The 24,569-nt window shown below is 41.8% G+C and overlaps 1 protein-coding gene across 3 annotated transcripts; it reads right to left on the reverse strand.

Annotated features, from left to right (window-relative positions):
• Positions 1-386: 386 nt before the first annotated feature.
• CHD1L (chromodomain helicase DNA binding protein 1 like) lies at positions 387-24,531 on the reverse strand. 3 transcript variants are annotated; one of them, XM_071560275.1, is made up of 23 exons: positions 24,416-24,531; positions 22,511-22,623; positions 21,609-21,715; positions 19,788-19,902; positions 19,423-19,454; positions 17,261-17,342; positions 15,821-15,983; positions 15,287-15,442; positions 14,233-14,325; positions 13,686-13,782; positions 12,262-12,335; positions 11,055-11,165; positions 8,950-9,064; positions 8,357-8,510; positions 7,205-7,370; positions 5,742-5,887; positions 5,209-5,372; positions 4,304-4,512; positions 3,186-3,284; positions 2,384-2,454; positions 2,005-2,119; positions 1,648-1,756; positions 387-964 (listed from the first exon to the last, which is right to left on the reverse strand). In XM_071560275.1, the coding sequence occupies exons 1-23, from the start codon at positions 24,510-24,512 to the stop codon at positions 886-888; spliced, it is 2,667 nt and encodes an 888-aa protein (XP_071416376.1). In that variant the 5' UTR covers positions 24,513-24,531; the 3' UTR covers positions 387-885. The 3 variants fall into 3 exon arrangements, with proteins under 3 accessions (XP_071416376.1, XP_071416382.1, XP_071416390.1); XM_071560281.1 differs by lacking the exon at positions 11,055-11,165; XM_071560289.1 differs by lacking the exons at positions 22,511-22,623; positions 24,416-24,531 and adding an exon at positions 21,269-21,318 and having other exon boundaries at positions 21,609-21,711.
• Between the last annotated feature and the right edge of the window lie 38 nt (positions 24,532-24,569).

A 24,569-nucleotide genomic window follows, 5' to 3' on the forward strand; every position in this document is an offset into this window, starting at 1 on the left:
CTATTGCCTGGTTGTACTAAAACACCCTAAAAACACGCTAAAGCCAACAGTGCCAACAATGCAAAAAACAGGAAAGTTCTCTTACACCAGAACAAAGCCAACATCAAAAACTCTCCGTTAAAAAGTGAATCAAAGGGTCATGGAGCCTTTCACACAGCTTTTCAGGCAGCAGTAAAGAACCAGTTTTGTTCAACAGCTGCAACAAAAAACTGTGTAATGAAAAAAAAATAGTTGTGGGAGAAGGAAAGGTATAATTTGTAAAGTCAGTCTCAAGTTTTGGCAGCCTTGCACACCTTTGCTAAAAATACTGGTCAGCATTTTGCTAGACTATAAGCACATGAATACATACCTAAATTTTATATTTGAACATATGCAAGTCAAATGGATTTCTGAGAAACTAAAACAATATAAATAGTTTATTCTATGTGGTTGTCATACAGTTGACAGGTTCCTTTCTGCTGATAATTGTATATGACCATGTACACAGAATCCCAGGTAACCACTAAAAAGCTCATTGAAAAGAGGTATAGTGAGATAACATTTGGAATTTGAAGGGGAGGGCAGGGAAATACACCAAACAATACTGTATTCCAAGCCTTAACAATAACTTAATGTAAGGGATAACAATGGACTATCAGTTAAAGTTTAATTTTTCATCTCCAAAACAGATCTGGGATTGAGCCAACATCCTTCCTCTTTGCACTCTGAAGCTGCCACATTCCTCTCCACAGCCACTGGTAATATGTAAACGTTGGGGCCAGTAAAGGCAGAGAGATACAGTGGCAAATAACGGCTGTTTAAGTCTTGTTTCTCAAGTGAATGCATACAGACTGCCTGTGTGATGTTTGCTTTTGGAGCATGTTTCTCAGAGAAATTACTGCATCTTCATGGCTTTGAGACTGTCATTGAAGATGAATATGGCTGTGAAGTAGAGGAAGAGCCTTTATTCCTAGAGAAGTAGTATCTAATAAAAAATGTCAAGGAAATGCTGTCAAGTGTCAGTGATTGCTAGACAACATGTCCACTAACAGATTCAACAAGGAAGGAGGCAGAATGCTCTGAATACTATTTTGTTTCAGGTTTTCTGTTTCACAGAACTGCTGACAATGTCAGTACAGCAAGTGCATGTCTTCCTAGAGAAGTGACAAAACAGCCTCCTTGTAAACACGCTTCCTTTCCTGGAAGGTGAAAGCCTTCCTGAGCCTGTCCTAACACACCAACATTCACAATGTTCAGCCAAGGAAGCAGGTTGGAACATTACACTGTTTGGAACATTGTAATGTTTTTTTATATTCTCACTTTTGATCCTTACTGAGTCACTTCCATTACTCTGAAATTCCAGTCACCTCCCCCACAGATGTGGCATATATAGGTAAGTCAATGCTGTCAGCAAAAGATTAGCACCTGGATCTAACAAATTCTGACAGGCACACTGAATCACACTTACCTGTCATTATCAGCTAAAATGACTAAGTCCTTAGTGTGGAATGAGTACCCTCATGACAGCAAAGTCAGAGAAACCAGGTTTTTAGCTGGACTGTGGCATTTGTGCCTTCTTTCTCTCCTTGCTTTGCATTCACCAAGATATTTACAAGATCATTTTAGTACTAGGTTGTGAACAAAGGAAGACATACTCCAAAAGGATACACAAGAGTGGGGATACCCCGGGTCGCCAGATACTTTCGAATGAGCCGCTCAGTACCATACCAGTTGAAACCTTTTGTTGCATACCCGATACGTGGAAGGTGCACTGTTGCTGAGAAGGAAGGAACAGAAAGTACACACTCTTTAGGACAAGATTAACATATAGAAAGCAATCTAGATAAGGACTTCGAGCTACCCAACAAGAACAGAAGAAATACTTTGGAGCAATGTATATGCTATGAAGATCTCACTCTTACTTCACTTCAGAAAAAAAACAATAGAGGAGAGATGGGATTGGTCATCATCTTTAGGTGCAATCACACATGTAAGAATTCACTGTTTTACTGCACAGACACTTACCATTCCTTTTCTTGGCTGCTAAATAAATCTTCTTCAGGCCCTTTTCTAAAGCAGACAACTTAATGCCAGATAAGTTGTTGGACCGATCCCGGTGCTGAGCTACAATCAAGGCCAGCTAAGGAGAAAACACAAAAAAAAAATGAAATTAAGGCTCTATACAGCACTAAGAGACACTGTGACAGCTGCTAGAAAACTGCATTACTAACTTATAGCTTTAATAAATGAGGAAAAATCCTTATTTTCTCTAATATTTAACTGCAACTTGGCCATGTTCAGTATTCAGTGCCATTATTTTAGGGGAAAAGACATAACGTTCATTTCACACAACTTCCAAAACATATGGACAGAGCAACAACAAAAAAAAGCTTCACATTCTCACCAAGTCTTGTCCTTTCTTCCTGGATTTTTTATCATCAATAGGGAATAACAGGGTTCCTCCTAACTCCAGGTCTGTCCAGAAAACAAGAACAGGATAACAACAAAAAAATCAGTCATAAACCGTCAATGTGCAGTCAATGCAGCAGTGATTTCACTGTCATGTTTTGCATTATTCTGAAACTTTATCTCCTCATGATGGTTTCAGCAGAGTCAGATCCTTTGCTGAGGGAAGCGAGACAAATGTTTTCCCCCTAAGCCACAGTCACATACACACATCCCAGTTAAAGACCACAAATGGAGAGAGAGACACTAAAACAAGAGGAAAGCATCTCCCAGCAAATTAGAAAAATCAACAAGTCCACATTACAGCAAGATGTGCATTCCACACCAGCTGCAGGTAGCTCAAAACTGCTAATACATGCTTAGGAAAAGATTAGTGCTTGCAGGGAAGCAAAGGTTCAGCTGAGTACAACCTGAGGTGGCTTTCACCCTTCTTAAAAGCACTATGACAGAAGATGTCTTATACAGTGAAAACATCCTGTGAATAATGTACAAGTTTGGTGGTTTTTAACTTTTTGGAGCACGGATTGGAATAATCAACCCCTACACAGAGTTTTCACACTTCAGACAAGTCAAGTCAAAGCACTCACTAAATTACTACTTTCAGAGCTAGGGATGCACGTATCTAGAGAAAGAGGAAAACCCACGAGTATCGAGGTGTACAGGCACCTCACTCTTGCAATATCAGTCGGATTTAAGTTCTTTCAAGTATCTTGACCTAAAGTCATATTTTTATCTCTTACCTTTCATCTTTCCTGCCATCTCATATATTTTCCTTGGCTGATCAGAACGAGCTTCCAGAGCAGTGAATAAACCACCCCTTCCCCAGCGGCCAGAGTCATCTACAATGAGGTGACAAGTTAGACTACTTTTAAAAATGAGGTTGAACACCATCCGTGCAGGAAACCCACCTGCTCTGTGCACGTGCAACAAATGATTATCAAAACCAGATACAGGAACCACAAACAAACTGAAGTCAACTCCTATTCAAGGGACCATCCTAGAGGATAAACCTCAGCCCTTGAGAAAAACAAACTTGTCACAGTTCCCTGAAAAACTCTTCAGGAAGAATTTCTTCTTAGTATCCACTGAGAAGGCTCAAACAAGCACTAACCATGGCATTGAGCATATAAACCTGACAGTATCCTCACATACATATATATAGGTGCATAGAGCATGCATGTATTATGTCCCCAGACTGGTGCCTTGTGCTTCCCATGACGAGATGTTTGGTATTTGCAGTCTTTCACTTTTACTTAGGACTTTCACTTTAAACATGAGGTTTCATGCAGAGTTTAACATAAGCTAAAGCAGATTACAATGTTCTGCTGTAGCTCTGGTCAGAGAGCAGCTCCAACACTGCTTCATGAGAAATTCTGTAATGTGACATTCTCTCCCTCAGCTTTAGTGTCTTAACAGAAGTCCTTAAATTACAAGACTAGCCTAAAGCCTGCCTCCATACTGTCAGTGTTGAAAAACAAGCACTGAGAAACTCTGATCTCAGCCTCTGAAAATGACTGTGTCTCTCTGCTGAATGGATAAAGATGATGATTTTCAGTATCTGAGTTTGAAATCTACAGTTTCCACAGAATAAACAAAAGGCCATGCTCTCAGGAGGAACTGTCATCCCTCAGCCACAGATTTCAAGGTATACAGGCACCTTTCAAGAGGCTCACCCATAAATCCAGAGAGGGGATGCAAAGACCTGGCTGGTACTTATGTGGGTTATACATGGTGGAGTAGAGGCTGTATTGCCACTGCACCATTCAAGATTACATCAGACTCAAATCTGAATTATTTCAGGGTGCATGTGATTTAGAAACTACTGAGCTACAGCACTCCTGTAGTTCATAAGTCCCACCTAGGCAATGGACAATGATGGCATCTTCCTCTTCTGCTTGGGGGTGGGTTACATCTCCCATGATGTACTTGATATTGCTCTGGTCTGCATCTTTGTAATCTAAATCCACATTCAGCCCAACCTCATCCCCCTCAAACTCTTCCTCAGAGCCACTTTCCTCTGAAGGAAGGCAGGTAGATGTGTAATGATTTTCCTCCCACCAGGCCATCCTGAAACAAAACAAGAGAAGAAGATGTACAACGAAAATCAAAGGTGGGGGGTACATACCTTGGTTTAAATCGTTGTGAAACACAGGAGAACTAGACCTGCATTCCCTCAGTTCCCTCCCCTATTTTAGGCTAGAACAACATTTACCACAGTTCTTATCTATGATATTAAGAGTCACATGACAGTGTTATAAGCCATTTCCAGGCATGGAAAAAGTGAGCATATAACAAAGGGTAAGGAGCCATTTAGAGTGGTGAAAAGGAAGAACACCTGGGAAACAGGGAGGAGAAAGTTAAGAAACATGCAAGAGAGTCACAGGTGCCAGACTAATACATAGGGACCAACTGTTCTCCCAAAGGGTGATTGTATGTTCAGGTATGTTCTTAATTCAGGCCACTCTCTATGAATCACATGTCAGGCAGAGTCTTCAGGGGAAAAGAATTCCTGCTAGGGAATCAAGGTGCTTTTTCATCTTCATATCCCCATATTATGCAGTTCAAGCATACACATAGAAATATCCTAAGATATGAAGTTAATTCTCTCATGAGGCAGGCCTCCAACCACTTTGTGATCTTCTCCTCCCCTCATTCCCATCCCCACCTACAAGAGTGGAGAGAGAGCAAGACTTATTTTCATCAATCAGATACACATTTCTAGACTATAGTGCAATAGACGTTTGCAAGTGGTGCAAACCATACTTTTTCTTGTGTTCTGCCTCTGCTTTTGCTGCTTTCTTTTCCTCCATGAGCCTTGCTCTCTTTGCTGCTGCTTCTTGGCGCTTTTTCCTCCTGGCCTCCAGCTCCTCTGCACTCAACAAATGCTTCCTTCTGGCTGGCTGTTCCCGAAGGCCTGTGAGAAGGGCCTGGAGAAAGAAAGAAGTATGACAGAAACAAACTGCTCATCTTAAAGCAATGCCTGGGGCCCACCTTAACCTGCATTCCTTCCCCTTGTGTTTACTTATTCACAAGTCTTAATCATCAGATTCCAATTACCACATAATACGTGGTTTTGTGACCTGAGTTTATATGAGTGCCCTGTAGAGCATATCTCTGATCTGTTATCAGGATTGCTGAATTGTCAAGCCCTCAGACTCCAGAGCCAACTTTACTATATTGACGTCCAGATCTTTTAACATGCCTTCTACAAGCTGTAGGTAAAGAGAAAGCTGTCAGTTTCATTTCCCACAAGCAAATGAAAGGCATCATGTGCCTTGTCAAATCTTCTGTCTTACATTTGCTTTGTTCCGGAGAGCTCTCCCTTCCTTACTGGTCTCTTCAATCAATGCTTTCTGAAGATCCAAAAGCTGATCAAATGCTTTTTTGTCTTCTCTGCTGGGTTCTTTTGAATAATCTTTGCCTTCATACACGTACATGTGATCTTAAAAAATAATTAAAAATGTAAAAAGAAATATAAAACCTACTAACACCTAAAATGTATAGCGAGGCTAAAAAATATTTGGCTCCCTCCTCTGTGACACTGTTCTATCCTCAGCAGAAAAAGATCTTTACTCTCATCATTTTTTGTATGACCAGTGTCTGCATGATGTAGAAACTAGAAAATCAAGATTTGCTTCCTTAGACAAAAGCTTCTAATTTAAGACATTTATACTGGCAGAGAATCTTTCTTTTTTTCAATCAATTAACTAATTTAAGTTATGGCTCTGTTGTTGTTCTCTTTGGTCATTCCATCTCTGCCTAGAGCAAATCTTTCTGCTATCTACTTCCAGGCTACTCTTGTAAAGGGACAGCAAACTTTTGCTTTTGAGCTCTCAAACAAAATAAAAGCACAGAACTCCAGCAGCCCAGAGGTCCTGCTTATCAGGTGTTATTTTCTCAATACTTATTACACAGTGTGGTACCACTGCTCCTCTTTTAAGTTACCACCAGAAAATACCACTCTTCACTAACTCTCAGCAAATAATTACTCGTTGCTGGCATGGACAATACCTAACCTGCAGGGCCAGATTTCTGCTTCAGTCACAGATATGTACTTAAATGCTACTGTGTATCCAGACAGAAATTCAGTCTTTCTCACCATGACACTAGAAGATCTAAGTATCCTCAGAATTTATTTTCATGTAGTATAGGGCTATGAAAAACTAACCACAATTGTGTGACATTTGGAGAGGAAAACAGAGTTCTGAAGATAGAGTAGGTTTGTTTGAGTTGTTTCGACACCATGAGTCTGCATTTCTTATCTCACATTTTGAAATTTTTTAAGGTAATTTCAACTTGTGATTTTCATGCCCAATAATCTTTTGTTTGGAGCTAAATACAAAACACCTGCTACACAGCCTCTCCTTAAGTTACTGTCCTATTTCTAAAACTGCAGGTCTATCTAAATGGTTCTCTGTGGGAAAAGCAGTAGCTGCAATATGAGTATTTCTCCTTTTCTCACGAATTTCCATCTGAGGTCTTAAAACATTCACAGGAAGCAATTCAACCCCCCTCCACCAAAACTGGGCAAGTATTGTTAACATTGTCTTACAAACAGGCAAATAAGGACACAAAAACGAAGAAAAATACCAATAAAGACTCAGAAATAAAGACTGTGGATAGGCCACAAACAAAATCCAAGTCACTTAATTACAATTTGCTTTTCTTCCTTTTCCCTGAAAAATGTCACCCCTACCTGGGAAGCCTTCACTACTACCAGCACCCAAGTGACATATAGCTGTTCAGATTCTTAACTTACTCTCTGTATCCTCCTCTTCATTCTCTTCTTCACGTGGCAGCACAATGTCCATTACCCAGTTCCCTTCTTTTGTCTCTCCAAGGATGTTTTCCAATTCCACATCCTGTATAGTACTCCCCTCAGAGGACAGCAATTTATCCAAGCCAAATTTCAAGATTTCACTCAGCTTTAACAAAGAGAAGGGGAAGTTCAGTATTATTATCTTGTAATTCCATGTCAATGCCAGTGTCCTGAGCTTCTCAGGCTCAAATGCAAAGCCTGTAGGAGTGGAGAAACCTAAGCTTTAAGGCTGACTCTCAAAATACTTATGCTTTAACATACCTTATTCTCCCAAAGCCTGATGGGACAAGCTCCTATGACATATCTCCCTCAATAGTAACTCATGCAGACTTGAGTGGTCATTTTCCTTTGGGGCTAAATGACAGAACAGAACTGTACTGGCTGCATTCAAGCAGATTTCTTCATAGTCAGAAAGACTTGCTTTTGCCCCAACTCCTTTAAAACAAAAGCTTAAATATCACAAAAATCCATGGGGATGGAAATATCAGCATGGAATTTCCTATGGGCTCTGTTCCATGTCTCCCACATAAACTGCAATTGCTGGGAGAGGAGGCAGAGGGGAAAATGATACACTAAATGCAAACCTCTCCCAGGTTTAGCTGCACACAGGTGATATATTCCCTTAAATGTCACCTTGCCTGAAGTTTTTCAACCCAAGTTATCAGCACAAACCTCAGCTTTCAGGTCAGAATTATAAATCACGCCCTGACTCCTGAGACACTATATTTGCCAAGAGGCCAACAGAAGGCTGACCGAGTTTCAGACTAACAATCAAAAGCTGATGAGGTACTTATTATCAGCTCCCTTTAGGGGACAAAAGCAACAGAGACAGCTCAGTTCTAGAAACAATGAGTCAGTTTCCACTTCAGACTTATCATAATTAATACTAAGTAAGACAAGGAAAGGATCTGTCTTCCCCTCTTCTCTAAGAAAGCACATCCTTTTTCAACACAGAATGCACCTCAAAATTGCAAAAATTGTCTTCAAATGTCAGATCTTGTCTGGACCTGGGGTGTCACTAAATACAGAAACATTCTGGGACATTTCTAGGGCCCTTACTGCAGTCTAATTAAGGGTATAGCTCCAGCTTACCTGTAACTCTGCTGCTCCCTGAGGCTTGGGTGCTCCCAGAGCAAACTGACCGCCTTCTACAACAGCATTTGTGAGACGGAGTTTAGAAGCAGCTCTTCGGTAGATCAGTTCTTCAATTGTATCTCGCCCAATCAAGCGGATAATTTTTACAGGCCTGCAAAAAGTTTAATGAAAATTTTTATTATTTACTTTTGTTTGAGGTGCACTGTTATTTGCTTCCACAGAGCACTATCCCCTCACCCACTCCTTTGGTAGGTTAAAAAAGGCAAGAACAAAATTAACAAAAATCATCAGCAGAAATGTAATGCTGATACAATTGCTTCTTGACATGTGACAAATGCTCATTGTAAAAGCGCAGGCAAACCTCCAGCCTCCATTTTCTACTCCAAATTTACACAGCTCCCACCCCAGACACATGACAAGAACAAGACTGCATGAGGCTGCAACTAAAAAATGAAGACATAACATCCTCTCTGCTCTCCTTTGATCTTCAATCTATTGTACTTTAACTTTCCACTGCCCATAGATAGAGAAAGTAATACTGAGAGACAAAGAGAGTCAGCAACCAAACCAGAAGAATTGACATTTCTCACTTGTGCTGCCCAATTCGGTGAGCTCTTGCTATTGCTTGCAAGTCGTTTTGTGGGTTAAAATCACTATCAGTAAAAATAACTGTATCTGCTGCTGTCAGATTCATGCCAACTCCACCTACAAACAAAAGAAGATGGTCACAAAATATGTTAGCAGCAGAAAATTAAGAAGAAGCTGGAAAATTTATGCTATGCAAAGTTCTGTCAGATCTGATCAACTGTATCTAAATCAAACCATTTCTCAATCCCAAATCTAAGTCTCACAAGGATCTGAAAAGATGGGTAAGCCTTTCATTTCTGGCTTTCTGCAACAGCCCAAAACAAAGCTGAACTGTGCAATGTAATCAAAAAAGACAGGGTGCAAGTGAACCAATGCAAAGGGAACTGATTGTCAAGACTGATGAACACAGACATATTCTGCTGCTGGCAGGCAGATAGATCATCCCAGCAAGGACTGATTTCCCTGAGGCCACAAGGGACTGCCCAATTTGTGACTTGGCTGCAACCCAGAAGCAACTGCTTTATACACCACTGAAAGACTGGAAAACACCAGGCCCAAAGAGACAATAACCAGAGCCTAAGCATTTATATGGCTTAGAGGTTTTTAGGTAAGAGCTTGGGCTTTCATGGAATGAAAAGAAAAAACCCCACAGTTAATTCCACATTTTTAAACAGCCACTATTGTGACCACCCACTGCAGTTAAAGAGGGGCCTGCTGCCTTACATTTCCCCCAGCTCATGATAAGATTTCTTCACTGTAATCAGAACATCCCTACAAACGGACACAGTTAATGCCTTGGATCGCGTATCCCTGTGGAAAGAGACACACTGAAGACAAGTTAATGGAGAAAGATATGTTCAAGCCCAGGGAGTTTAACCCCATGTCTGACCCTGTGGTCCGGAAGTTACAGGCTTTTATACCCCTCACCAACATCCAATCAGAATTCCCATTTCTCTTTAATGCCCACCCCAAAAGTCCTGCCAATCTACCCCCTTCCTCATGGGGGGCAGTTAGGCCTTCTCCTGTTTGTCTTCTGTTAACTTGCAGGTGTCTGCTGAAAAATAGCTCAGCCTTGACAAGGCCTGAAACTTTTGAGAAAGGCACTTTAATATTCAGACTTAAGATCAGGGCAACTTAGTAGAGACTATGTGATTCTAAAACCTTCTAATATTACATTAAATCACATTCTTAGGCATCACAGTCATGCACCTGATAATCTCTGTCCATAACGTAACAGCAATGGAAACACTGTTGGCACACCTGTTCCCAGCTGAATACAAGATGATTTGGCCAGACAAGATGCTTTGGCAATGTGCAGTAAAAAACAACTCTAAGTCTGGCTGGTATGCGGTGAGAGATGTACATACTTATAACTTCTAGTATTAGGTGCTTCTCTTCAGTCTCCCTATGTACTTTTCTCAATGTGCTGTGCTAATATTGGAGCCAGACTCACCCATGAAAGTCTACCTAGCACAAAGGAAGATTTAGTTCCAGTTTGATGCTTGAGATCAAGCAGTGTGGATCCCTTCTCTGAAGACAAGCAGAAGCCTGGCTCTGAGCTTGCTTGAACAGAGAGACAGGGAAGTTTGAAACTGTGTAGAAGACAGATCTGCCCAAGGAGCAAAGATGGGAGAAAGCACAGATGGAAGTCCCATGGAGTTCTTTGCAGTCTCAGGACAGCAAAAGGCTCTTGTTTGAGTCTGTCTGCCAGCTAAAGAGCATGTCCATGTTCAGCAAACTTGAGAAGGTATTCCATCAGCTTACTTAAAGGAAGTCTGTTCCTGCCTAAGGTCTGGCACTTGCAAAAATAAAATGCTAGTGAGATTCCTTAAGCTGAAACTGGCACAGAGACAGGCATTATGGGACTTGGAATAAAATAAACTGAAGAGGCTGCAATATGAAAAGTATCTTGGCATCAGCTGCCAAAAAGAAAGCACAGAAACCAGATGTCCTAGATGAGAGACCCAAGTTCAGGGTATGTCCTGTCTCCCTCAAAAATCCTCCACATGATCAGGTTCTGCAGGATTCAGAACTCCATGAAATCTTGACAGAGAGATAAAAAGAAGAGTGCAGAAGCAAGATGGGTTGTTTCTCTCTCCTTACTTACCTGCTCTGGTGCTCAACAGGAAGATAAAGATGGGCTGTTGACCGAAGTTCTTAATGGCAAGGTGTCTCTCTTCACCCCTAACAGAGCCGTCCAGCCGCTCGTAGCTGTAGCCTTTTCAAACAAGCAATATGTATGCTTCTGAAATTCCATCTATGCTCTTACTCTCTTATCTCACTCTCTACCATCTCACTGCTGTCCTACGTCTTTTTATGCCAAGTTCTCCTGCTTCGGTTTTCATTTTATCACCTTCATTTTTTTCCAGTTAAGCCTTGTACAAACTGAAGTAACGACCCTGACTTCCAGAGTGACTGCTGGTAAAGGGTGATTTAGCTGAGTCTAAAGTAAAGACTCTCAGCATTTAATTTACTGCTTGGAAACACAACAGGAAAACTGAGAGTCCAAGTAAAAGAACATTAGCACACAGTCTCATTTCATACTATGCTGTGCTGGCTGTTAGCCCCACAAAACAGGCCAACAAGCATCAGATCCTCCTTATCCAAACTCCCATGGCCTTCAATGTGTGCTTTCCTGTGAGCAAGCAGTATGGGATATGGCACTACATTTGGCTTTATCCTACATTATTAGTCATCCAAAACCATAAACACCAAACAAAAGCCTCTTTCATGGGAAATCCTAAGTAGGCATGGAGCCATGTGGATTGAAACAAAAGAAAATGTCCCAAGAACACATTGCTAACCTTGCCAAAAACGGTCTGATCCAACCTGCCCTCACAGACATGTTGGGGCCCCACTGTCAACAACTCTTTTAATCAAAAATTAATTTCCTCATATGAATGTGACTCAGTTTGTGTTTTATGCTGGAGAAGCTGAATCTAGAGCAAGGCTATTGCCTTTACTGCAACAACTTCAGGACTCAGGTACACAACTGAACACAGGTATATAATGAACATTGCTACTCTGACATTTGTTAGCTCCATTTTACTGAGGAACAAAAGCTGAAACTACTTTGAAGAACAGCATTTAACTGCCAGCTCAATTCAAGCATGTGGTAACACAGCAAAGAGCTGAATTTAAGACTCTCCAACTCACAGAGCCACTGCAAGAACAGGGCTTCTATCTACTAAGATGCAATAAATCCTCATCACATTTCTTTCTGCATCTCAGGCAGATCAACCAAAATCAGAGGAACAATAAATGACAGAGAGCATTAGGATAAGCCCTCCCCTATCAAAGTGTGCAGAACATACCTCTGTAGTCCATGTAGTCTTGGAGGATATCAAGCAGTTGAGTCATCTGAGAAAAGAGCAAGACACGGTGGCCACTGGAAAAAGAACAGGAGACACTCAGCATACTGTGACAGCATTTCATAGCACGGTTAGAGGGGTTACAACAGCTTGACCAGTCACTACTGATCACTATTATACAGCAAGGCCACACTAAGCCTTTCAGAATCACGGCCCATTCCCTCACCGTATCTTCAGCCCCACATCCAAATGCAATCAGCTTCATCTGCCATCATCAGTCACTCTGTCTGGAGCGTGGATCACAGACAAGTAACGAGCCCTGGCACAGTTTTGCTGCTGGCTGGATACAGCCTTGGTGAAACTCCAAAGGAGCCTGTCTAAAAGGATCCTCAGCTTCAATCTAGCATGATGAGGTTTTCCTCAGTACTTGACTGCTCTTAAGTTGCACACTACAATGCGTCTTAAATGCTGGGAAAATGTACTATCAGCATCTCTGTGACAGTAGAGTATTTTCTCCTCCAGCAAATGACTCTCAAAGACCAAATGACATACAAACATGTGTGAGAAATCAACTCTCCTCCTTCCCAGCTCTAAGCCTCAGACAGTGCTCTGCTTAAATCAGACTTCACTGCAGAGCTGAACATAGATGTTTTCAAGTCCATAACTTGGTACAGGGCTGGTCCTGCAGCAAAAACATTCAAGGGAGATGCACTCACTCACATGGTGCTAGACAGCAGAATGACAAAGACTTTGACAACAAGCTTCCCAAGGTCTGTTGGAGCTGTCCTTTGGAAGTAGTCAAAGGAAAATTGCATCCCATTTAAGGGAGAAGGTAGAATTTGTATCATGCAAGAGGCATTGCTTCACAGACTGCACAAGAGTGCAAACCACAGTTTGATTTGCTGCCTGCCTGAGATCTGAAAACTCTTTGGGTTCTGTGTTCTGAACTCATCAGACTGCAACACAAGGACTTCTGAATGTCAATCCCGAAGCTGAAATTTCAGTTTATTCTTGGGTTTTTCTTTTTCACATTTGCTATGGATTCTGCCTTCTGGGCTAACACGAGCATGCCAGCAAAAAGGAACTCAGTTGATGCATTGGAAGCCACTGTCAGGAAACCCACAGTAAACCCAGAAATGCTGAATACCAAATCACATCATTATTCTCCCAGGTTCTCAAATATGAGAACATGTGAGTTAGTGAAATGTTCTGAGAAATGTTCAAAAGGAAGCTACAAAAATCATTGAGATTCCTCCATATTCTCCAATGCAGCTCCTTATGCTGAAATTACTTCTTTCAGGCAGTCAGTAACATGCAATGAATAGGGCAGTGCTAGTGTTTTGATGTATTCTGCTCCATAAATAAGGTATTTTGCCTTCCCAGTTTGCCTCTCTTCTCTATGTCAATCCCACCCTTACATGACATACCCAGCATACAAGAATGAAAGGAGTTTATCCAACAAACACATCTTGCCGCTGGCTTCAACAATATGCTCTCCAATCTCAAAGGGTTCTGGCTCAACACCTGGAACAGAAAGGAGTTTCAAAAGCAGACCTAATACCGTATAAATGACAACTCTGTGGTTAACCTCAGTGTGTCTGCACTGCCACTACTGCCAAGCAGAGCTTCATGATGCTTGCTTGAGAAGTGATGGTCCTTCTTTGTCTAAAAACAACACCCTCAGCAGTTCACAAAGCATTGTGATTTCTTTGTTTAGGTGAGAGAAGAAACACAAGTGGAGAGCTGCAGTTAGAAACTCAGACTTCACACAGTCTCCTACTTGATTCCTCCTTATTGATGAACTGCCATGAACTGGAACCGATCACAAAATCACAGCTGCTACTGATTCAAATACAAGACTGTTTATTACTTGCTGCTTCTAAGCATTACACTGCCAAGCAATAATATGAACCCACTGTGTAAATCAGAAAGTTATTTTTTCCTGTTTCAAGAGGAAGAACGGTGCTCTCTTACCATTGAAAAGGTATGGGTGAGCAACACACTTCCGAAGCTGAATTAAGACATTCTGAAGTGTAACCTTCCTTCTTGTTTCATTTTCAAATGCATCTGGAAAAAAGAGAATAGAAAAGGAAATGAGCAGGGAAGCCCATGCTCCATTAAGGGGTGTGACTGGGAATGTCTGGGTCCTGAGCACTGCTCTGAAGTGCTTCAGCACTGGAGTATCTCTCTGTCCATATCATACCAGCATTTGAATTTCCCATCTCAAGACTAATACATCTGTTTTCATGGACCAAATAAAATTTCCCTCCCATTTTTTGGACAAGCCTTTAGAAATAAGACCCTTATGAAAACTACTTTGTCTTGTCAAACTGACTGAACTTTCTGGACTCCCTGGAAGAGGTCACTAATTTCTCTAAGAGTGAATCATCAAAAATAGTCAAAGAAATTTGGTGCAGTTCATTTGAATTTAAAAAAAAAAAGTAAAACACCACAGCAAAGATCTCCTGGGCAACCAGGAAGTTAGGACAGATTGCATTTTTCTGAGGAGAGAAAGAAAATACATGCAGCATATAAGCTGACTGTAGAAAATGAAGGTTCAGATTTCCTGGTGATATTTATGCCAAGTGCTAGTCCTAGAAGAAGAAAACATCTCCAACTCCCCAGTTTTACTTTCCATATGACACAGAAGTACTGGCAAGCCATATGATGTGGATTAGCTGCATTGTCTACAGATGCCTTTATGGCATCTGTGCTACTATTAGAAATTTTGTAGAGATCCACAGGTCCAAAATTTCTTGTACCACCCTTTTGTTTGAACCCATAACACTGACACAAAGCAGATCCTCAAGCTGACCCTTCCCAGTTCTGCAACAGATCCATGTCTTTTCTTTTATCACAAGCTAAAACTACAAAGCAAGCAGCCCAAACCAATATATTTGGTATATTTATTCTGTATATATTTTGCAGGCCAGAGTAACTTCTGCCTCTCTACAACAGAGCATGAATTTACAAAAGGAGTTAGTTTTGTTTTTAGAAACAATTGATAGAATTCAAAATCCTCAGTTACCTAGATCTTTCATCAAAATGGCCTTGTAGTACTTCTTCTGCAGAGCTGACATTCCATGGTACAGAACCACTTCCACCTTCTTTGGCAGTTCTGCAGCCACCTCAGATTTGACTCTCCGAAGCAAAAAGGGCTGCAGAAGACTGTGCAATTCTTTGGCTATGCAGAGGCAGCAAAAACAAAGAAAAAAAAAGAAAGAAAAAGGAAAAACAAGAGGAGATTACTGCATAAGGAATTTATACAGTACCTTCACAACTACACTTTCAAAATAAATGATTAAGGAATCTCACATCTGTTAGTGAAATTTTTCAGGCCACTTTTTACAAACAGAATAAACCAAAACATAGCTGCACACCTGAAACACTTAGGAGCTATATTAAGGTAGCTCTTGCTTTAGAAGTAATCATTAGTTTTGTGGCTTTGTCTTAAAAGCTAGCCAGCACTGAACGAAAGAAAATAAAGAGGACACAGCACCCTTGTTTCCTAGTCAAGAGAATGAACGGTTCTGACTGAAGTACAACCTTGCTTATTACTGACCTGGCTCACTCTCCTTTTCGATTGCTTGGTAATATTCAACAAACTCTTTCACTTGTTCTCTAGGAAAGATGTCAGGCTCAATAAGGCTGAGTAAGGAGTACAGTTCCTGGAGGCTGTTCTGGACTGGGGTGCCTGTGAGTAGCAGGCTGAAGCCTACTGAGAACTGAAACAACCAGCAATGAAACAAAACTATTAGGAGAAAATATCTGTAATGGAAAGTCAGTTAATACACAGCTCCACCCACATCACTCTTAAGCTTAACCTAAAAACAAAGGCAGCACAGAACGGCTGGGAGAATGCTGCAAAGGTCTGTCAAAACCATCCAAACATAAGGTATGTTGTGACAGTCAAACAGCTCCAAACTGACTAGGATGCTGCAATGAAATCATTGCAGGCAAAATAAGAACGAAGTGAAAAACCAACTTCATTAAAATCGTCAGATCCTTGCACTCTACAGTCTAATACTTTATACTCAGTGTTAGGTAATGAGAGATAACTGGGAAATACTGTTGGAATAGGACAGTGAAACAAAACTGCCTAAGACCAAGTTCCATTTCTATTTGCTAGCTAACTGACAAAGACAGCAACATTATCTGGTTCATGTTGCTTACAGTAATCCCTGTAAGGAGACTTGGAAAATATGGTTACCTTTGGAAAAATACAAATTTATCTCAAGCTTGGTAATAGAAAATATGTTAGGAGGACAGCTAAGGTGAATCGTCTGTTTTTTTGTCACTATAATCCAACCTCTTGATTTACAGACATCATGGACAATATGTTCAGAAGGTATAAAACTTCTGAAAAGGAAGTTTTTAAGAAAGGAATTTTATAAAAAAGCCTGTTTTCCAAGGTATATTGTAGTACATTGTTGCTGATGGCAGTGCAGACCTAATGCCGATGTTCCACTGCCACAACACGAAGTGCAGCCTTCACTCAGGCACTCGTTATACTCTGGCAAGGTGCTTTGGAAGCCAGAGCAGTTCTCCTACTTTCAGTAAACAAGGGTGGCTCCATTAAATGGGACAGTGGAAGTCAGTAGTTTATTACTTGATGTGCCATGAACTAGGCAAGGGTTCCTTCACCCTCCAAGAGCTGAGATAGTCTCTTGTTGCTTAACATTGTCTTAGGTCATACAGACTTCTACTACTTCAGTAGCACAGCTGTGGTTCAGCACTATGTCTGTCAGTTTTACATTTTTAAATCTTTCAGATGAATCAAAATGAAGAGAGAAGCTCTGAATACTGCCCACTTCCATGCAAAGCCAACAATACAGGCCTTTATCTATCTGCCACTAAATATGGAAAGCTGTTCACTAACTCTGACAGATACCAGTTGTGGCCCAGAGCTTAATAAATACTCAGAGGAACAAACAGAGAATCTGTGTGCTATACTGAAAAGGGAAAAGTCTTAAGAAGCTAGGAGATAGATGAGTTACTTTACCTCAGAAAGTGTCTTGTAAAGCAGAGAACTTTGATTTTTCAGCCTGTGAGCTTCATCTACAACCAAGGCAGCCCAGTTAAAGCTGAACAAACACAAAACACTATCTTCAGTTGGCAGCTGATGATTCATTCTACTAAGTACAAAACAACCCACCCCATGACCAACAAGCAAACATCACAAGTGCAGTGGGAGGAATTCACATGTACTGCTTTTGAAGAGCCAACATGGCTTCTTAACTATAGCCTGGGTGAGTTTTTCGGAAACCAAAAGTAAATAAATTCACTTGAATTTGTTGTTTGTCACTCCACACCCACTACTATGGGAAAATAACATAAGCACAAATTAGTCAGACATTCCAGGAAGCCAATGATTTGGAAAAAGTGACATGAAACTAGGTCCTAGCACTTGTACAAAAACCCAACTATCATGAGACAGTGATGGAACAGCAATTACAAGTCCTTTCAAATAACCCAAGACAGGAGTGATAACTTATTCTAGGCTTACATTGCTCTATGCAGTAGAGAGCTCAAGTAGGCTGCAGAATCACTAGTGATCTAGTAGATCTACTAGGCTTAATATAAATTCCTCATCTCTTCAGGCCTCAGTGTTTGTGCCTCCTCATCAACAGGGCTTCAACTCCCACATCACAGAGTCACTTCCACATAGTCAAGTCTGGCTGATGGGTAGGCAGGGAAAGGAAAACATGACCCTCTAGCTTTTCCTACCCACATCTTCTCTTCCCAGTGGAGTACGGCATCTGAAATCACAGCAACCTACATTCTCCCCCACAGCCTTTCTTTTTGCCTTGTTTTCCCTCTTTGCTATGTGAGAGTAGTTCTCCACTGCCTTCTGTCAGTCAGATGTCATTATTCTTATTCTATGGGCTCAGGAGCTGACTTGCAGAAGGGAAGCATTGCAGAAGCCCATGTGCAGAGCAGAGGCACATCTCTCATGTATTACATTAGAGTGCAGCTCTTGCCTAACTCATTTGTGCTGTTACACTGCTCATAAGGAGTAGTGATGGTGAGACATCTGATAGCTTTGACCCACCTTTACAAAATGCTCCAAGTGCTCCTGCACAGGACAAGGTACAAATTAGTAGCAACTACTTTTTTCAAAAGGAAGACCAGAGATAAAAAAACCACCAAATTTGAGTGACAAGGCTTTATTATGCCTTAGAAGTAGGAAATTACACTGGAGCTGACATTTCTGTGATGAGCTATTTCCTTTCCCTGGGTACTTCATATCATGACTAAACTGCAAAATAAACAGAATCATATGCAGCAAAGCAGAATGTGATATGAAACTGTAAGGACAATACAGTCATGACAACCTTTCTTCTGCCATGGCTTCTACCATGTTGTGTTCATCCAGCACAACCTGCTAATCCCAGCAGTGGCCAAGGACAGGTGCTTTGCTGAAAAACAACAGGGTGCCCACCGCAGGCCTGACTAGTCCTGACAGACCCAAAATTTTGTCAGTGGGTGCCACTGGATTTCTGCTGCTACAAAGATACTGAGCCCTCCCTATGTATAGTTGCCCCTAGCATTTGTCACAGCACTTACTATCATTGCAAAGCATTGGTGCTACTACAAAAAACAGAGAGAAAATTCCTCCCCACTTCAAGTGGAGACTTCTGTAAAATTCTACATGACCATGAAAATACCTACTACAGTCTGAATTTCAGCTGAATAATCAGTCTTGGTAGAACGTATAATGCTCCATAAGTTCTCTACATTTCTGAGCAGTGGCAAGAGGCAATAAACTTTAGGATATGGTATTAGCACATGACCACTGTAGTATAATGCAGGCCAGTTTCAGAGAATTTTCAACCAATACCTTTATAACCACAAGTGCTTGAAGATCTCTGTTCTAAAGATCAAGCTTCTGGACTGATACTTTGTGTACTGCTGCAAGTCTCTATGTATTACTACTTTGAGTTAACTGCTTGAAAACTGTCCTTGGGGGAAGTTCACATACACCTTAGCTGATATTAAAGATTCTTCTCTGAAAGTTGGAAAAGGCAAAGCTCTAATCATAAGTAAAGGACATCCTTGGCTCTTCTGAAACAAGCACAGGATCTCACACATACAAACATACACTTAAGAAATCCTTGACAGATATGAAGATTTAAATTTGAAAAACATTAAAATGAGACTCACGATTTTAGAAATGTTGCATCTTTCAGGCAAATCTGCAATGAAAAGAAAATCAACCATGCTTTATGACTTAAGTAAACACAACAGTTAAGAAAAAGAGCATCTTTTTTGTCTACTTGCAAACTATGGTGAAATGGAGCAGAGTGGAATGAAGGCACTTATCACCTGAGGAAAATTATGTGTCGGCTACTTGGCACCTTCCGCATGTTGTGGTTTAACACCAGTCATCAACTAAGCACCACAAAGCCACTCACTCACACTCTCTCCAGGGGAAGGGTATGGGAAGGGTAAAAAATTAAAAAACTTGAGCTCTCCTTTCAAGTGAAGGAAACATTACATAGATCACATACCTCGGAGACATCACATACCTCGTATGTTGTTAAGAGTGCATGGAACTGAGAGCCTTCTTTCAGGTTCTGCTGCAGTTTGGGTCGCTCTTCCTTGTTGCCTATGTATGTTACGAAAGAAAGACCTGGAGCAAACCTGTTAAGAGAGAGCAAACCCAGTGAGCCCAGTTAAATCTTTTCATGTGCTTATGACCCTGTACCCAATTATCAAACATAGGTACTGCACAGATGAGAACTGCTATCCAAACACCCTGCCCTCCTGTGAGAAGTGGCTGGATCTCAGCTTGTGAATCTCACTCCTTCATGATTAATCTGCATCTCAGGTTGGCACCTGATGCCTCAGGGTTTTTTTGATTTTTATAGATTTTAGAAGTACTTGTAACTGTAGTAAAATGAAGATTTAGTGTGTTTATATTTCTGGCAGCTTAAGTTCAATGTTTATGTATTCTAACCCCTATCCTGTATCCATGTCCAAAATTCCATTAGTTACTTAGACTTTTTTCAAGGTAGAAGGCTGAATAATACCTTAAGGCCTGTGCTACAAGACATGAATATAAACCAATGACCTTGAAACCAGAACACTGGAAAACCTCCAGTGTGTGCTGAGGAAGATGAAGATGATGAAGAAGGGGTCCCACTGTCCCCCAGACTGAAATCCTGGGTGTGCTGGAGGCGGAGTGGGGCTGGACCGAGAGATGTGTGAATAGGGGATTGGATGAACAATATTATAAAAACCATAGAAAATTTGTGTTTGGCGCACGTCATCATGTATTCCTGAAGGCCCTAAGCCTAGACATTAAAGGATCTACTTTTTTATCTTATCCTACACTATCTTGGCTTGGAGTCCTGCTTTCTGGGGTCTCTCTGCTGCTGGTTTTGGCTTGGACAAGTCCCAAGTGAAGCTGCATTCTCCTAGGTATAACAGTTCACGAGAAGCAGGTGAATGAATAGTTTGCCCAGCTGAGACCAAAGAATTGGCCTAAATCATGCTAAAATAAAGGAAAACAATGTCTGCAGCAAACAGGTCCAAGTCAGGGCCTCAAAAATATATGTCCTTAATCAAAATGCCGATAAAACCAGTTCCATGAAGAAAGAGTTGGGACCATAAAATTCTTTTCCAGTTAATCTCACCACTGTTATTTACCTAATATTCCTTCTGGATAGCTGTTCACTGCTATTTATGAAGGGATGCACTTTCTTCCAACTATTTCAGACACCAGCCTATACAAATGAGGCCAGCTCACTTCAGAATGTAACCTGGACAACTTCAGATGCTGAGACACAGCCACACAGTCTGACTTTTGTTCTAATCTTTAATTTCCTACCCTGCCTACCCTGCCATTTAAAAGGAATCTTTGGGCTCCAGATGTAAAATGTACATGTTCCATGCACAGCAGATATGCCATCAGCACAGTCACTGCACCCCAGTGAAGACAGGCTGCATGCACAGATGTAATGTGTTTTGCGTGCATGTGTGAGCATGCCCCCAACTTGGGTCTTACCTTTCATCACACAGAATCCTCGCTGTCTTCAGCAGATTTTGCCTAAGAGGCTGAGCATGGAGGGTTACAAATCAATAAAAGCAAGGAGCCAGTGGAGGCATTTGGACTGAAAGTCAGCCAATACTATAGGATGGATGAATTCATGTATACCACAGCATTGTAAAGACTATGCATTAACTGCATAGTCTGCATTGATTAATTGGTTTAGTAGCAGCTTCCCTTTTTACTTTTTATCCCTTTGAAAGGATAAAAAGAAAGTGTTGGAGTGAGCACATTTGAAAACAATCTTTGTAACTTGCTGAGCAAGAATATAATGAGCCAGACAACTGTTGAAACTTACCGCTCCAGTTCCTCCTTCCAGTTGCTCAGAACAGACAGAGGACAAAGTATCAGAAATCTCTCTTTGTTGGTTAATTTTTTGGTCAAATAAAGAAGTAGTGAAATAGTCTAAAAGGCAAGGAAAACATTTTTTTTATAACAAGGGAAGAGTTCAACCCAATAACCCGAATCAACATAAGCTGTTTCCTTGTTGAGCTTTGCAGCTGTTCCCACAGGTTCTCTAGCACAAAGCAGACTTAATAGAATATCAAGTGGGATCCACAACCAATGCCAAAAAGGCTTAATTCAGGCCTCAATACGTGACCTTGATATATGGAGCCCCTTTCCAAAACCTTTCTCCCACAGTCACAAAACAGAAGATCTACCATGCATCACTTTCTAAAACTACCAGTTTGTTATTTAACACCCACTGAATAAAAACAGCTGAACCAAAGCACAACCATTTTCCAACAAAACTTTAACCCCCTGAAAAACTTACAAAAAAAATTACAAAAAATCTGAAAAAAATTTCACTTACAAATATTAATCCGTATATTGACACACTCAAAAATCATCTTGGTGCAGATGCATCAAAAGGACACCATTTTCCCTGTACCGGATGTGTATTGTGTCTTCAACTCTGTGCACTATGAATTACCCATTAAGGTGTTTGTATAAGATGACCACTCATCTTTTTACAAACTCTGAAATCTTTTCAGAGTGTTACTCAGGACTTAACTGAGGACTTGCTTTAAGCAATTAAGGAATAAAAGAGACAATGAGCTCTCTTGTTTGAGTACGGAATTCAGAATGGGGCTGCTTAACCGACCAATCAATACAGTGGTTTTGCTTTTTTCCTTCTGCAAAAACACTGGGCTAAAAAAAAGTTAGGCAAAGATCATTTTCCAGAAGAAGAAGACATACCTGACAAGTCTTCCCAAGACCCATCTCATCGCCCAGGATACAGCCATGCTGGACTTCAAAGCATTGTACCAGCCAGTTTACACCTTCTACTTGATAGGGTCGAAGTTTAATGCCTGGGAATAAAAGTGATTTGTTACATTTACACAGTCATCCAATACACTGTACACAGTTATACCTTGAAGCTACTAGAAAGAAGTTGTGACCAGAGCAGGCCTTCCCAAACATCTGCCTTAAAGGAAATGCACACCAGCTTTCAGCAGAAGCTGGTTTACCCTTTTAGAGAGCAGACACCAGTGTTCACAGTGATTCCATTAAATTAAATCTTATTCAGAAACTTGTATACATAAAAATGTTCCAAGTCATTACAAAGGCCTGTAAAAGGAACCTGTTCTAATAATTAGGCTGCTTCTTTGCATTCATAAAAGACAGCTTTATTTTCAGCTTTAGCCACTCTTAAATACCTAAGTACTAGATTCAGGGTCATGCTTCAGGCTACTGAAAATGTTTGTAGTAAATCTACCATTGTATAATAATAATTTCTCAACATTTTCCAGCTTTCCTGAACTTAGGTTAGGGCAGACCTCAGGTAGGTCATTACAGCTACTACCACCATTGCAATTCTTATTATGGGGCACAATCTGTTAAACATGTAACAAGTCAAGTAAGACTTCTCAAGATCTTTCCTCACAGCTGAACTCAAGTGCTGGGTATTGTGCCATTGCTGCCGTTTTCTCACTGAGAAAATGTGCACGCTGAGGGCATGAGGTAACTCACCAGCCCGCAGGACACCCAAACCCAAAGCAGCATGGGGATTGAGACAGAGACTCTCTGCGCTAAGGGAAATGAGTGGGCAGAATGGATAGATAGCGCAGGCGTTTCTCTTTAGTATCTGACCCTTCAGGCAGTGAAAAGCACTTTAATTCATACTCAACATCAGCCCATTTCAAGGCCGATGAACCGGGAAACCCCTGATGATCTTAGACAGAGCTGTTCAAGGCTGTGCTGAGGCGCTGGAGGGGTTAAAGCCGGGCTCAGCCCCTGGCCGAAAAGCCGAGGAAGGAGTGACTGCAGCAGCTGGGGAAGGCTCGAATGGAGCAGCGAGCATGGCAGCAACGCCACCTCTGCAGCAGCAATGCCACCTCTGCAGCGGCAGTGGCACCTCTGCAGCATCAATGCCACCTCTGCAGCAGCAATACCACCTCTGCAGCAGCAATGCCATTCCTGCAGCGACAGTGCCACCTCTACAGCGGCAATGCCACCTCTGCAGCAGCTGCATTTTCCTTTCACAGGCCCGGGAGCCACTTTATTTACACCTTTTATTTATTTCAGGCCTGGGGGCTGTGAACACAGAACCCAGACTATCACAGCTGAGAGAACTGTGATTGTTAGGCCTGCGGAAAAGAAAGCTTCAGGGTGACCCAAACTGCAGCCTTGCAGTGCCCCAAGGGAACTAACAGAAAAGATGGGGCAAGTCTAGGTACAAGAGTGTGCAGCGACAGGACAAGAGAGAACTGGTTCAAACTGAAAGACAGTATGTTTAGACCCGATATTAGGAAAATATTTTTTACTGTGAGGGTGGTGAGGCAGTGGCAGAGGTTGCCCAGGGAATCTGTGGATGCCCCATCCCTGGAACTGCTCAAGGCCAAGCTGGATGGGGCTCTGAGCAACCTAGTCTAGCTGAAGATGTTCCTACCCACGGCAGGGGGTTGGAACTAGACGATCTTCAGGTGCCTTTCCAACCCAAACCATTCCTGATCCTGTGCGCTGGGCAGCACCAGGCAGCGCTGGCGCCTCCGCCGCCTCCCGCCATCCTCTGACAGCACCGCCCCCAGCGCGCCCTCCCCACCGCTTCCCGTGGGCATCCCGCGCATCCCGCGGGCATCCCTCGCATCCCGGCCCACTGACCTGTCAGACCCCACTGCGACACGTCCGCCTCCTGCACACCCGGGCCCCCCGCTCGGGCCCTGCCGGAGCGCCGAAGTGCCTGAAAGAAGCGGGACATGGCGTGACACGAGGCACCGGCACCGCCTCCCCCGCGGCTGCGGGCGGGGCGAGCCCA

The sequence above is a fragment of the Pithys albifrons genome, chromosome 1, assembly GCF_047495875.1.
Source record: "Pithys albifrons albifrons isolate INPA30051 chromosome 1, PitAlb_v1, whole genome shotgun sequence".
Classification (NCBI taxonomy): Eukaryota; Metazoa; Chordata; class Aves; order Passeriformes; family Thamnophilidae; genus Pithys; species Pithys albifrons.